We start from the raw sequence: 15,271 nt of genomic DNA, 5'->3' as shown, positions 1-15,271 counted from the left end.
GGCCCTTGGGAGACAACTTGTAGGGGAGCATTTAGTCCTAGACAGGAGGTTTTCCATCCCTATCTTATATAGAAGGGTTTCTATTTAAGGTTCCAATAAATACAGCCAAGGACTCACATTTATTTGCTGAGTGAATATATACATTTGTCATCAGTAGGTGTTTGGTTTTGTTTTCTTATTAGCTATTTGGCTTTGGTTTTGGGAGGTTGTTGCTTCTTTTGCGTGGCAGTGCTCAGACAGTCCTGGGGCAGATGTCCACCTTGGAGCCTTACGGAAAGATTTAGAAAGCCGCTGATTCTGCGACAAGGGAAAGTGCCTTTGCAAGTCCATTAAGGCCCTTTCTGCTGCTGTGCTGGAGGGAGAAGGGAAGGCTGGCAGTAATTTTAATGATGGATTTCATGATATAAACATCCGTCACCAGCTGCAGTGAAATTTCCAACGCTCCTTCCGTGTAGAGCATTAAAAAGCTATTAACTCCATCATTAGCAGCTCCGGAGGCAGCTAGTCTAGAGACATTAGGAGCAAGTGCTTATCGACAGTGCAAACCACCCACCAGTATTGTATTGTTTTTCAGGAATATTAGCCTCAAGGGAGACTTCTATTAGCCTCACCTGTTAGTTCTAAAAGGCTTACAGAAATTGAAGATCCAAACCCAGCTCCCTGGAGAAAGCCCAGCTGCCTGCAATTCAATTAATATCATTTAAGAGCAGACTCAAGACACATTCACCGTTGCCCCTCCAGCAGCATTTCAGCTTTCTTTTTAGCAGTGTTGTGCACCCGAGAGGAAGGCAGGGGTGATGCACATGACCTGCTGTGTTTTTCCATGCCAGCAACCCCTAGCCCTGAACACCAGTTAAATGTATTTATGTATTGCATTTGTATCCCACCATTTTCTCTAAGGAGCTCAATGTCACTTATGTGGTTCTCCCCCACAACCACTACCCTGTGAGGTAGGTTAGGCTGAGAGGCAATGTCTGGCACAAGGTCACTCAGTGAGTGTCTGAGTGAAGATTCAAACCCTGGGCTCCCAGGTCCTAGCCTGACACTCTAACCACTATGCCACACTGCCATTGCACTGTGCAGTGGTTGCATAAAATGCACATGCCAGCTTAACTACAGCTTGTGTTCTCAAACCAGAGGGAGGCTGGTTTGAAGGAAAACACATCAATCAACAGCAGTTCTCATGAAACTATGGGATACAGATGAATTGTGGCTAATGTCTTATTCTTCTCCGCGTCAAACACATGCAGTGGGATCTCAGTTGCACAGCCAGCAGCTCTGGCGGCCTGACACCTATGAATGTGCAGTGTGGTTCCCAGGCTGGCTGTCAATGCACTTAAGTGCTCTTACATGTGAGTGGGCTTAATCTGCCAGACAATCATCTGGTGTCACCAAGTCAAGCCAAAGACAGGTGGGTTGTCCCACCCATCAAAAATAGGTCTGCAGGGGTGGGCTGCTCATCCAAAAAGGTTCCCTGTCCTTGGTCTAAGGGTCTTCTGGGTCTCCACAGTCCAGGGCGTAGGCACACTCCTTTTTGTATGGTCTCCTGCAGGTGAGCTGAAAGAGGCCAGAGTACGAGGCAGCTAGATGCATATTCCCTCTTCCACACAACTATGACGGGAGCAGGAACCCTGGCCTCGTCATTCTTCACTAGCAGCAGTCCCACTAGCTGAATTCCACTCTCCCCAGGACCTCTCAGCAGTCCCTTTTATGTACCGTTTTTCTTAAGAGTCTTCTTCCAAAAGGATGTGATGAGCTGTCTTCCTCATCCTCCTTTCCGTTTATAAAGATTGACATTATGAGAGGGTGTGTAAAGGGTGGCACAGAACTTACTGCATTTGCATGTATATTCATTACACCACTAGCAAAGTTTCAAACAGCAAAATGTCTAGCTGGAGCTCTTTATCAGCATTGGATCTGAATTGATTTGAACTATGCGCTATTCTTGTTTTAAACTGATTTCATTTCATATATACAATTAATTTTAAAGAACTGCTTTTACATGTACAACTGTTTTAAAATATGTTTTTTTTGTTTTACTGTGGGATGCCTCATAGGAAGTAGTTCATAGGTGAAATAATTTTTTAAAATCACAGACCAGGGACTAGGGTGCTTTCTTCCTTGTTTATGAGTTTTATGAACCATTGTAATGTAATGGTACTATATAAATAACAATGGACAACTAATTTACATGCTCCAATTAAGATAGTCCCCCCCCCCCGAAAATAAGACTGCCCACACACTGAAAATCAGCAGCTTGTCTAGCAAATAATTGTGTGCCTGGTTTTGCTGGTGGTGGGTGATCACAAGAGCCGGAGTGGCATCACAAACATGGAAAGGCCCCAATTCAAATCTCATCTTAGCCACAAACTGATTTTGACAAGCCATTGTTCCCTTTCATTTATCTACTGGGCCTGGAATCGTGAACCAACTGTGTGAAGCAAAGGGTGACTTTAGACATTCTCCTCCAATTTCCAAAATGGTTTGTGGAAAGGAGGGAAGAGTGGTGCTTCTTCTGTTTAAAGAGAAAGCAATACATTTCCATTGTACCAGCACTATTCCCTTATCTGAACTAAAGTATCTCTTTGTATCAACGTGCATCTGGCATCCTGTGTTCAAGAATGTTTCTGTACAGGTAATGTTATATCTCCATTCACAAGAACCCTATAACAGTATCAACAACCTTTTCCATCCTGAATCTTTGGTAGTATTAGTAGTTTTCAGCAGATGATCAAGACACATTGGGTCTTTCAAATTCTACTGTGATTCAAAAGAGGAGGGTGGGGACCCATGGCTCTCCAGATGTTGCAACTTCCATCTGCTTCAAGCTGATGGAGTCAATTACGGATGATAGGAGTTGAGAGTGCAACATCTGGAGGGCTGCAGGCTAGCCACCCTTGTGAAAGGGAAGGCCACATCATTAAAAAAAGTAATTACTTAACAGAGAACACAGCACTGTGGTCTTGTGCAGATGGGGCACCCAACAGAAGCTGCTGCTGGACTGTGCTTTGAGGAAGTTATTTAATGCAGCCAAATCAAAGTCAGAAGCACAGTATGTTAGCAAGGCTGCTTTTAATAGTCATGTATGCAGGAAAGGATTATGTGGTTTAGATATTGTTAATTGGTATTACCCAGTAAGAAGTAACCTTAAGAACCTTTCACTGGCTGTAATTTCCTCAACACTGCTCCATTTCACTTTCTCTAATATCCTTACAGAGGCTTAAAAGGAGTGGCACTTGTTAGCACAGAATGTCGAAAATAACCAACTATTTCACAGGCCACAATTTCTTGTGTATATGGATTCATCAGCTATAGAATTCCTCATCAGTTAGGAGCCTGAAGCAGCATGCTTCTATTTTAGAGTGTGCATGCTAAATATCCTCCACAAAAAACACTGGGGAGGCCAGGAAAAGGCTGGAAAGAAATTTACTGCCCCTGTGTGAGATTCCAGCAGCTTTCTGGAGGAGTTTGTGCATCTAAAGACACCGTACAGGCTTTGCGAATAAAGCCTCTTTTATAAAAGGATATAAAAGTAGCCTACATTTATGCACCACTGGGGATCAAGCATAATTAGTTTACAACATGATTCTGACATCGTTTTAGTCATTAACAAATGTTTGAAAAATGCTTTATATCATTTGAAAGCTTCTAATTTTAGAAATAAGAACTCAAAATTGCTGCTTGGCACGAATGCCTCCCCAGCACTTAAGTTGCTCAGACTTCACCATGAAATAAGGAGCACCGAGAGCATAACATGGAAACAAAAAAGGGACAGAAGGGGCTGCTTGGATCTTGCCTCAGTCCAGTTCTTGCAGCAGCACACAATGTCCCCTTGGCATTCTTCATCCCAGGGAGAAGAATGTCTTATTGGGCATCACTCATCAAGGGCTATGGTCCCAGGTTAGTTCAGGAAGGCGATTTCACTGCATGCCAAACCACTGTTCCTGATCCGCCCACTGGGCTGCCTCACTGTCACTGCCTTCCAGGTCACCTTCCTCTCCACTGCCTTCCATGTCATCCACATCTTCCTCCTGGGTGGCATCTGTTGGACTTTCCTCTTTTTCCATTTTCTGCATTCCCTCCAGTGATTTTTGATCATTGGGATCCAAACTGGGGGAACAAAAAGTAAGAGGAAGACATCCTGGAGTCAGGGAGCAGCAGCAAGAACAGGACAGGCTGGCTTATGCACATCTCCATTTCAGCTCAGTGACATCTATCAGCAACCCACAGATAAAGCTCCTGCAACCGTCCTTCAACTCATGGCCATCACAACAGGATTTTCCAGAAACTTACCTTAGAGCAATACTGTACTGGTCCATGGCTTCCTGATACTCATTAACAGCCACAAGGAAGTCCCCTAACATTCGATGGAGAATGCAATCACTCTGGTTGGCAAGGGCATTCCTCAGCAAAGCTATTCCATCTTCATATTTCTGTTCTCGGCCTGTCAATAAGAAGGGTTATTTCAAGCTATTTATGTTGAGGCCATCACCCAAAAAAGAAATCATAAATAACTGTATGAGGCTTTATTTTAATTTGCAGAAGTATAGATTGCCTCACAGCCAAAAGCTTTTTTTATCTTGCACAACAAGATAAAAATAAGAAAAAACACAGAAGTCTATGCACCCAGCAAACTAAAACCATTTCTGCAATTATGCATTCAGATACACATTTTTTGATTTTCAGAGGAGGAAACAGTTTGTTTCAGAGGATGCCGAGATTGTGTCTTCCTGTGACATATACAAGAAGTTCTCTGTGACAGAGAAGGAAGAATGCCTATTCTAAACCACCTAATTACCTATGGATTTGCAAACACTTTGAATTTTAAAGAGACACGTTAAAAAATATCAATTTAAAGAAAACGACAAAACCCTGCATCTCCAGTTCACATGACTTCTTGCCAAAATGGAAAGCTCGAAATGTAATGAGTAATTCAAGATGGGCATTTTCAGCTGGTTGTTCCCAACAGGAGTGAGAGGGTGCTGTAAGTCTGATTATGGCTATAGTACGGAGAGATGTGGGTGAAAATTGCTGCCTTCCACCATCTTCAAGACTTGGTGGGAGTTGCATCTGCATACATCTCTATTCACGCTGAATAAGACTTGCACACAAGAAAAGAGGAGGGGGAAAGACTTACTGAGAAGTTCTGCCTTCTTTACCACTGCTTTGATGTAATCAGGGCGCTGTGTCAGTGCTTTGTCCAGCAATGTCTTTGCTTTCTCCTGTGCAACAGGATCTTCCAGACAAACAGTTGCCAGGAGGGTGAGTGTCTGTGCGTTGGCTCCCAGGGTTTTGTAGACATTGTTAGCCATGACTGTGGCTTCACGAAGACCATTGGATGCTAAGTAGCATTCAATGAGGCCTGAGGGTCAGAGGGGGTAAAAGTCATATTTGAGAGAATATTTGGCTTTTTTTCAAAACCAGCGCTCATCTAAACAATGGTCACCGAATTTAGCACAGTAGGCTGACAGTTCACGACTTTAAGGTGGGGTCTTGGCATGTCAGAAAGACATCTTAGTGGTGACAGTCATATGTGGGCCTATAGAAACTTTCATTTCACTACCAGGTTTAACAACTCCTGTTTGGAGAAGTCCGTCCTTTTTACTTGCCTTCATAGCAGTCCAGCCTGCAAGGGGCAAGCCGTATCGCTTCACGGAAGTGGATGATTGCCTCTTGCACTCTCCCCATGTTCCGAAGAGCAGCGCCTTTCAGCAGCAAAGCCTGCACACTATTGCTGTTCAGCTGAATGGCTTTGGCTCCTAAATATAGGGCACGGGAATAGCGCTTGCTGTAGAAGCTATGACACCTGCAGAACGAAGGGGGAATTGTGGTTAACATGCTCAATCTGTTCCATCTTAGGAGGCCAAGCAGAGTTTTTCAGCCATGGCAGCATTGTCATTGTATTATTAAAGGGTGTGGGCAGAACATCTTGCCAAAGTAGGATGGGCTATTCTGTTATAGACCCACAGCACCCCCAACTCCTACAACCTTCCATTTCAATTACTTTTGATGATGGGGGGGGGGGATATACTCTCTCTCTCTCTCTCTCTCTCTCTCTCTCACACACACACACACACACACACAGGAATAATGTGTTCTATCTAATGAAAGCGGAAATGCCTATTGCTATCAGGAAATGTAATTTTAGCTTCAGCATTCTGAAATGTGACCTACTTTTTAGTGATGCCTCCAAAGTAATGAAACACATTAATAATTTTCTACTGTAGACAACCAGCTTTTAGACACCACAACAAAGTGTTTTTTAAGGGAAGATTTTAAGTACGTTTTGTAATTTTTGTAATCTGCCTTGAGCGGTGTTGCTGAGAAGGCTGTGTTACAAAATATATTAAAGGCTATTTAGCTCCCTGAAGAATTTTATTTCAGACAGTGGCTTTGGATATTTTTAGATCCAACACCTCTTCGAATTTCAAGAATAGCAAGAGGTGCTTTGAAAGTGGCATTTCAATAGTATGCCAGTTAGGGAGACTCCAGGACATCCTACACAAAGCTTTGGTCGAACTCCCACAGACTTCAGTGAATTCACCAACTCTGTGTCAGTCAAGATTTTGCTGCCCAACACTAAGCCATTAGCAATAAACCCAAGATCATCTGACTCTCCTCATTAATAGGGTAGATTCTGCCTTCAGAAAGTTCAATGTAAAAGCCAAACAGGAGCAAGAAGCAGCCCATTACCCTGATACCACCCACGGCTCAGCATGCTGGTCAGAAATATTGAAGAGCCGGCAGCCGAGATTCTCCACATCCTCCAGGCGACCTTCGCGGGCTAACAAGTAGCCATATACATCCATCCCTAAAGACAAAGCATGAAAGAGTTGGACACACACACACACAAAAGCTACAAAGGAAAAAAGATCAAGGAAAACTAGAGGACAAGACTGTTCACAGCTTTCACCTAAAAGGCAGGAACAGATCCAAATGTTTTCTCAACTTCTATATTCTATACACGTATCCACTAGCATAAATTCAAAATGAAGATGCAAAAATATTTTCCATAAAACTGGTTGCTCCAGTTCTAATCAGTTGTCATGTATTTTCCACATTATTTGGAGCTCCACAGTGATCCAAATGTACAATTTGTGGGGGAAACAAACAGCAGACCTGCCATTCAAAGGAATCCCATTGGCTGGGAATTTGCTCAACACAAATTTGAAATATAACATCTTTTATTTTTGTACCATTAACCACAAATGTATTTCATTGACACAATGCTGTTGTTGCATCAGCGGTTTACAATATAAATGTGTCTTCAACAAATTACAAGTGTTTTTGAGGTTTAACCATTTCTTATTTTAGTTAAGTATAAGGACAGAAGGAAAAAATCCCTCTCTTTGCCTCATTTGTACTAGTTTTTCTTTCAACCTTACCAACAAAAAATAAAACTAGTGAAAATTTTTGCTCTGTTAAAAATATAGTTAAGGTTGCAGTACTACAAATACCTACATGGGAATTCAGTAGCATGTTTTTCTGAATAAACATGCATAGGATTGCACTATAAAAGTTGAATACAGAATACAAATTATTCTAACAAGGTCTCCATATTTTCTAGAGACTTACCTTTTATCAAATAAGGATCCAACATTTGCGCCTGTTCAAATTTTAGAATTGCGTTCTTATTGTCACCCGCTCTGAAATAAAGATCAGCTAAACTCCCTAGTATATCCACATTGTCCCTCAGCAGTGACTTTTTCTCCAGCGAGCTTTTGTGGGAAGAACAAATTGAAAGATAAGATCAATATATTGGAACCTCTTGGAGCATTTTTATTCTATTTTATGGAGAAAGGTTCATTTCCTTAAGGCAAACATATCTACATGTCACAATTTATCATTCTCCACTACAGCACGTCTAGATTCAAAGCATCTTCCACCCAAAGAGGATTAAAAGGAAGGGCATGAGACAAATAAAGTCAGTAAGAGAAAGGTGTACGCTTTGCTTTCTTTCACAGTGGAACACCTCCAAATAATACTTGGGCCGCACACACTCCTCTAACAACACTAAGAATGCAACCACAATCAGCTTGTTTCTAGGTCAGCTTGGTGCCCAAGGGGTATAGACTTCTTTGCCCATGGTAGGAGGGGGGGGGCCGCTGCTGCAGTTGTGCAACCTGGTAAGGCATGCAACTCTGGCTTCCGGGGGGGGGGGGCAGCGGCTGTGGCACCTTCAACAGCATGACTAATAGTTGACCACAGGTTCCCCATCCTTGTTTTAAAAGACACATATATGTGGGATTTAAATTCCACGAGCTGTTAAGCATTCAAACACTTAGCATTGTAACTGTCTTGCTGCAAAGGGGAAGCAGCCTTCAATACCCAAGTAGTATATCTTACAAGATACCAGGCTAGAGGTTCTTTGAGAAAGCTCATTTGCATTTGCTCTAGATTCTTACCAGATGGTGTTGATTGCTCTGGTATTATCACCTGTGTGCACAAATGCGTATGCCTTGATCCATACTGAAAGCCAGTCCAGGTTTGGGACACTCTGGATCACATTCATTGTCATGGAAGCGACTTCTGCACCTTTCACTGAGAGCGACAGCAAGCCTAAATGAGAAGCAGCAGCTGTTGTGACCACCATTTTGACAAAATGTTCTTGGTAGTCGCAAGGAAATTAAGTCCTCAGGCACCGACAACAGCAGATAATTGACCAAAGACTGGAGAACCTGTGATCCTCCAAATGTTGCTGGATCAGTGTTAGAAACTGAGATATGAAAGCTAGGAGCTAAATGTCACCTTAAACCTAGGTTATGGGTGCAACAACGGAATGTCTAGGCAAGCTTTTTTAATAACAAGAATACAAAGCTAAAAATGAATGAACTGCAACTAAAATATTTTGTTCATTTTTCACATGATCTAGTCCTTCCCCTGCCCACCCCCTAATATTCTTAAGAGGATCTATTCTCCAGTCTTCAGAGAGTAGCTGGAAATGGGGAGGCAGGAAAAGGTCTTCCCTTCCTTCCACTCTGCAGTTTTAATCTGAAATCTTAGGTGCAGTACTGCGCCCAGAGCTCAGAAACTGCTCAGGCTAATGAAATTCCATGTGGCAAAAAGCACCTAGAACAATGGGAGTTTTGAGCACTCCTATAAGTCCCAGCCAACATGGCCATTGGTAAGCGATGAGAACTGACCACCAACAACATCTGAAGAGTCACAGGTTCCCTACTGCTGGACTACAGTGATCAAGTCCTGCAGACAGGTGCATTTTGTAAAACTTATCCACACCAATTGTCTTGCCATCTCTAGCACCACACTCTTCCCTCAGATCAGAAAGAGCACTGCAATGCTATTGTTACTGCCTCTCCCAGCCCTTACGTCTTCTAAGACACAATATATGCAGTCATAACAAGCACCCCTTTAATGTTGTAACTCATGAGGAGGCCAATGGCAGACTGCACTAATTCATATTTTGTTCACCTGCCCACGCTAAGACTGTTCAGATATGCCAACGTCTCAATCACAATTTTCAACAATAATCATGGATGGGAAGAAAAGTGGCTACCTAGGATGGCATCAAGGGCTAGTGGGCACTGCCTCAGCACTTCTTTGTAACTCGTCACAGAAGAGCGTTCCTGACCTGCCTTCTTGTACAAATTTGCCAGCATCATGTTAATCTGCAACCCAGAGAAATCCAATGATGAGAACAATCATGTTTTAATGTTGACATAAGACATAGCATTTTGCACCACTTTGGATTTGTTAATTCCACCTGTTGATGCACAACTCTCTGGGCTTGCAGTTATTAATGGCAAGTTTTTACCTTTATTCAAAAAAACCTGGGGATTTGTGTCAGCCAAAGGGTGTACAAAGAATGGGTTGTATTCCGTACTAGTTTTCCTGAGAGTAGATCCACTGAGGCACATGGCTGTCTTAGGTCCATTAATGTCAATTGATTTATTGAGTAGGAATAGCATTGGTTACAACCCTATAAATTGTATCCATATCTCAGACAAAGGCTTCCAAGCATAACTTAGCTAGGAAAGTACTACCTTTGGGGTTCTCTGTCTTGAAGGGATTCCATCAAGTATAGCAATAGCATCTTTGTCTTGCTTCAGCATTGTATAGCACTCCGCCATTTTGTACTTCACTTCAATTTCAGAAGGCAGGCACTAAAAAGACAACATACAAAATACAACAGTGGTCCAATAACATCTGGAGGGCCACAAGTTCCCAACCCTGATATATGGAGAGGATAGTCAAGATCTAGGAAAGACCAAGTTGTGTGTTGTAGGGTGCTTGGGGTTGTCAGAGGTAATCTTTACTTTTCAGGAGTTTACTCCAAGGCTGGGACACTTTCCACATACATTATGAAGGAAAACTACAAGACCGTAACATCTTTCTTAGGCTTCCAAGTCTCTGCCACCCCATTCTGTCTATTCAAGGCGAGTGTTAAACCACATTCAATTATATTTCTCCCAGAACTCACATCAGGAGGAAAAAACTTTTCAGATATCTTTTGCCATGTATAATAAACAGTGAATGCAAGACTCTTGCACTGAGGCACCAAGCTATAATCAGAATTTAAGCTATGAACACCTGGCTCTGAGGAGCAGATGCAGCATTCCCAGTTGAGGGTCTCACTTTTGAAGTTTTACTCAGTGCTTTCTTCTGCTGCAAAGCCATTGTATACTTGCTGACAGCATTTCTATATTCCTTGTCATGGAAGAGAGAATCTGCATGATATACAAGAAGCTGATACTTCTGCGATGGAGAAAATAACTCACTGTAAGAAACACAAGACAAACCAGTGTTAGCTGACCACATGAGGAAATCCTGAAGCAAACATCCCTGAACTACTGAAAGGTGAAAACAATAAACAGAAACATGTCTGTATTCAGAAACCACCTGTCCATTCCATTTTCTGACTATGCAATGCTATCCTACAACGACAGCAATAAGCACCCCCAAAATCTATAAAGTTGCTAAACTTTATCTGTCATCCAGGAAACTATGAACTTACCAAGTGACCTTAAGCAAACTATTATTTTAAGATACCTCTTCCAACTATTACTATTTATTAAATTTCTATACCACCCTTCATCTGAAGGTAACAGGGCAGTTTATTGGTAGTACTATTAGTATTACAAATAGGTACCTACAGTGGTACCTTGGTTTATGAACTTAATCCGTTCCAGAGTCCCATTCTTAAACCAAAGCGTTCTTAAACCAAGGCATGCTTTCTCATAGCAGTGGGGGACTCAATTTACAAATGGAACACACTCAACAGGAAGCGAAACATGTTCTGCTTCCAAGGCAAAGTTCACAAACCAAACCTACTTCTGGGGTTGCAGCGTTCTTAATCCAAGTTGTTCATAAACTAAGCTGTTCTTAAACCAAAGTACCACTGTACTTATAAAGCTTTTGTAAGATTTACTGAGATAACAACTATAAAGACCTTTGATAAAGCATCACATAAATGCTATCATGCTTGGTTGGCATCCATCTGTCTCGGGAGACAATGGAGGATTGAGCCTTTGAGGGTGAGGTCAATCTGCTGGAAGGTTGCAGTGCCCGCTGTGGCTGTAGAGACAGATGTGGGATACACATGTTTTGTTGCAGTTGGGGCAGATGAAGGCGTTCAGTTGTGATGCTGCAAATGCACCATGGTGTTTCTTTTCTTTGCACTCCTCCGAGTGGTCATTTCTCCTCTGGTCACTGCTATGGATACACAACTTGACTGCCTGTCTACTGTGAAGATGACCTTGGGTAAGCCAGCCACTCGCTCTCCACTCTCTGAGCCTAACCTACTCTACAGAATTCTTGTGAAGATAAATGGAAAGGTGTGTGTCCCTGAGCCAAATGTCCCTGTTGGTGCCTTTTGCACTGATGCTGAAGATGCCTTTTTAAAATATACTAGTATTCTATAGGGTTCAACTCATTTCCAAGGTCTCTTGTACTTAAATCCTGGAGAGGAGAGAAGGGTGAAGGGTAAATCCTGGAGAGAAGGGTGAAGCCCTGAGATACCATTGAGATACCATGCAGTGCCCAGCTTGCCATTTCACACACGCCACAGGCGTTCAAATGTATTGGACCTACCAATAACCCACAGTAGGGAAATTATGTTTTTGATGGTCTAATTCTTAACCCAAAGTACCAGCGCCCTCTAGGCTTTTAAATCAGTATGGGTAGGTGTAGCAAGCATGTCAGTTATTTCAACAAAAATCAAAAAGTCTTGTAGCACCTTAAATTCTAAACAGGTTGATTAAATGAGCCTAATCTTTTGAGAATACATTAATTTGTGCTTAGTTAATGTAAAGATGCCCAAAAACTGTTTAAATACATGCAGCACAGGCCTATGGATGTTTACTGGGATTTACTACTGTGTTTAGGAAGTGTGCAACAAACTGCAGCCTGAACAGATTTAGTGTAGTCCTCTTAATTAGCTGCGTGAAGTATTATCAGCAGTCATTGGGTATCAGAATTGGCACTACTGCAGGTGCCACGTAATACCTGTTCTTCTAACTCTGGTCATTTAGTGTGGCAGCACCAGCATTTTGGATCTCCCTGCCTATTAAAGTCAAGAAGGCGCCATCACTGCTCGCTTTGCGGCACCTGCTAACAACACTCCTGTTTAGACAAGCCTACCCAGATGCTTAGAAAGTTGTGGCAATTTTAATCTGCTTTAGTATTTTAACCTTTGTATGTTTTAAAGTCTGGTTGTGATTTTTTCTTGATTTTACTGTTTTGTCTTCTGTAAACCACTCTGAGGTTTTTTTTACAATGACGTAATGTATAATTTTTATGAAATAAATAAACAATATAAAGAAAGATGGAAGAGGGAAAATGGGGCCAAACAACTGAAAAAATGAAAAAGCTACCATCCATGAAGTTCTTTTAATAGTGTGATCCTAAATGTGTCTAGGTAAAGGTAAAGGTACCCCTGCCCGTACGGGCCAGTCTTGCCAGACTCTGGGGTTGTGGCGCTCATCTCACTCTATAGGCTGGGAGCCAGCGCTGTCCGCAGACACTTCCGGGTCACGTGGCCAGCGTGACGAAGCTACTCTGGCGAGCCAGAGCCGCACACGGAAACGCCGTTTACCTTCCCGCTAGTAAGTGGTCCCTATTTATCTACTTGCATCCGGGGGTGCTTTCAAACTGCTAGGTTGTCAGGCGCTGGGACCGAGCAATGGGAGCGCACCCCGCCGCAGGGATTCGAACCGCTGACCATGCGATCGGCAAGTCCTAGGCGCTGAGGTTTTACCCACAGCGCCACCCGCGTCCCATCTAAATGTGTCTACCTAGAAGTAAACCCTGTGGAATTCAATAGGGCTTACTCCCAAGTAAACAGGGTTTGTAGGATGGAGCTTAACTCTCCTCTTCTGAGTGGTTGTGTCTGCAGGCAGGCCGTATTTCCTGCAAAAAATGTGGCACTGATTGCAGTCATTCATTACAGACTCCAGGGCTAGGAAGACCTGGGTTCAAATCCCCACTTGGTCATCCCACTCACTGGTGACCTCAGGCCAGGGCCAGAGAGCCTATGGCCCTCCAGACATTGCAATTTAATTTCTGATGTGCTTTTTTGCTGTTACTGGTGTGTGTGTGTGTGTGTGCATCTTTATCATTAAAGACCTCATTGTCACTTATGTGGGGGCTGCTTAAATTTTGCTGCATACTTACCAAGATGGTTTTAATTTACTGCTCATGCCTACTTTCTGTTATATTTTTGCAGTTACATAAATCTTGAGCGCGGTTTTAATTATGGGAAGGGCAGCATGCAAACAGAACGGTGATGAAGATGCTGCAAGTCTCCCTCCTCTCTTTTTCTTCACTTCATGAAGTCAAAATGGGGGGAGTTGGGGGCCCAGTCGACATTTGGGGAGCCACAGGTTCCCCACCTCACACTCTCAGCACAGCCCCAGTGATGTCCTACATCACTCGGCTGCTTTATTATTATTATTATTATTATTATTAAGGATTTGACTTCACTCCCAAAGGCAAACTCTTCCATTGTCTCACAGGCAGATGGATGCCATTGCCAACCAACAATCTATTGTTAACAATTATAACAAAAGAAAGGGGGGGGAACGAAACTATAAGGAGGGGGCACAAAATGGGTGCAACTGCCAATGGGTTTTTGTTCTTGTCATGTATTTTGTCACATTTAAAAAGGGACAGGAGGCCCCGACCCTTCCTGGCCGAAGCCTCAGCTCAGGCGCGCTTTCGCCCAGCCTGGCAGGGGTGTCGTGACGGCGGGGGGACGCGAGGGAGCCGAGGCGGAGCAGGAGGGCGCCGCTCGGTCGGGGGGGGGGGAAGCGCGAGGGAAACCAGCCCTTTCTGGGGCTGCAGTCGCGGCGCCGCCGCCGCCCCCCAACTCACGGGTTGTTGCCGCTCATGGTGAGCAGAAGCCCACTGAGGAGCCGCACGTTGGAGTGGAGCCCGGCGGCCGCCATCTCCCGCACATGGTCTACCACGCTCATCGCCGCGGGCGAGCCGAGAGAAGGGCGAAGGAGGAGGAGGAGGCGGCTGCGGCTGCGGCAGCTCCGAACTCGGCGGCAGGGAAAGCTCCGGGTCGCCTCAGGAACTCTAAAATGGCGCCTCTCCGAGGGGTCCTGGCGGAGAAGGCAGCCATGACACCCGCGCAGAAAACGCCATTGCACAAAGCGCCAGCCCGACGGGGGGGGGGGTAGGGGCTGCCCGCGACGTTCGCCTGCGTAGAATATGACCCAGTTATTCACCGCGGGAGCCGCAGCTCTAACTCTGGACTCGCTATGCGCTTTTAAAAAAAGATATGCTGTATATTCTTGTTCACGCAGAAAAGCGCGATAAGAAATATAAAGAAATGAGGCGTTAGTGTGGACACCCTCCGCTAGCTAAGACCATTAGACTAGAGAGGGGGCGGCGAAAGAAAGGCCTGAGCATGCGCGTTAGGCGCCACTTCTGCACCTCCAAAGCGACAGGCAGCCCAGGCAGAGGGCGAGCGAGAAAATATCTGAGCATGCGCGTTAGGTACCCCCAGCTATGCCTCAGCTTGGTACAAAGCCCTTTGGCGGATTTTACCCACATTTCAATAGAAAAGGCACGCCATTGGGGGAGGTCAAACACTGCTCGTCTTTAATTTGATAAAGCAATAGGACTTTCTCCTAAGATTTCACTGCTAAAACACAACTGCAGAACATTAATAAGTAAAGGGGAGATGTTAATATAAAACAAGGAACAGGAAGGCAAAAATCCGCTACTAAAAAGCTGCACAAATTTAAAGGTGTTGAAAAGATAAAAATTGCTTCAGACAAAGCCCCTTGTGAGGTGGGTTCCTCAAGAG

At 43.8% G+C, this 15,271-nt stretch overlaps 1 protein-coding gene across 3 annotated transcripts; it reads right to left on the bottom strand.

Annotated features, from left to right (window-relative positions):
- Positions 1–3,055: 3,055 nt before the first annotated feature.
- Positions 3,056–14,609, bottom strand: ANAPC7 (anaphase promoting complex subunit 7). Of its 3 annotated transcripts, none has more exons than XM_083476715.1 (11): positions 14,329–14,609; positions 10,549–10,735; positions 10,002–10,121; positions 9,515–9,626; positions 8,406–8,559; positions 7,576–7,718; positions 6,694–6,811; positions 5,610–5,806; positions 5,138–5,362; positions 4,294–4,444; positions 3,056–4,110 (listed from the first exon to the last, which is right to left on the bottom strand). In XM_083476715.1, exons 1-11 carry the CDS (start codon positions 14,427–14,429, stop codon positions 3,921–3,923), a joined length of 1,698 nt encoding a protein of 565 aa, XP_083332841.1. In that variant the 5' UTR covers positions 14,430–14,609; the 3' UTR covers positions 3,056–3,920. The 3 variants fall into 3 exon arrangements, with proteins under 3 accessions (XP_083332841.1, XP_083332842.1, XP_083332843.1); XM_083476716.1 differs by having other exon boundaries at positions 10,594–10,735; positions 14,329–14,576; XM_083476717.1 differs by lacking the exon at positions 9,515–9,626 and having other exon boundaries at positions 14,329–14,573.
- Positions 14,610–15,271: the final 662 nt, after the last annotated feature.

The sequence above is a fragment of the Podarcis liolepis genome, assembly GCF_965112155.1.
Source record: "Podarcis liolepis genome assembly, chromosome: 15".
NCBI classification, from domain to species: Eukaryota; Metazoa; Chordata; class Lepidosauria; order Squamata; family Lacertidae; genus Podarcis; species Podarcis liolepis.
The sequence above is the reverse complement of the archived record's forward strand: the minus strand, read 5'-3'. Positions and strand labels throughout refer to the sequence as shown.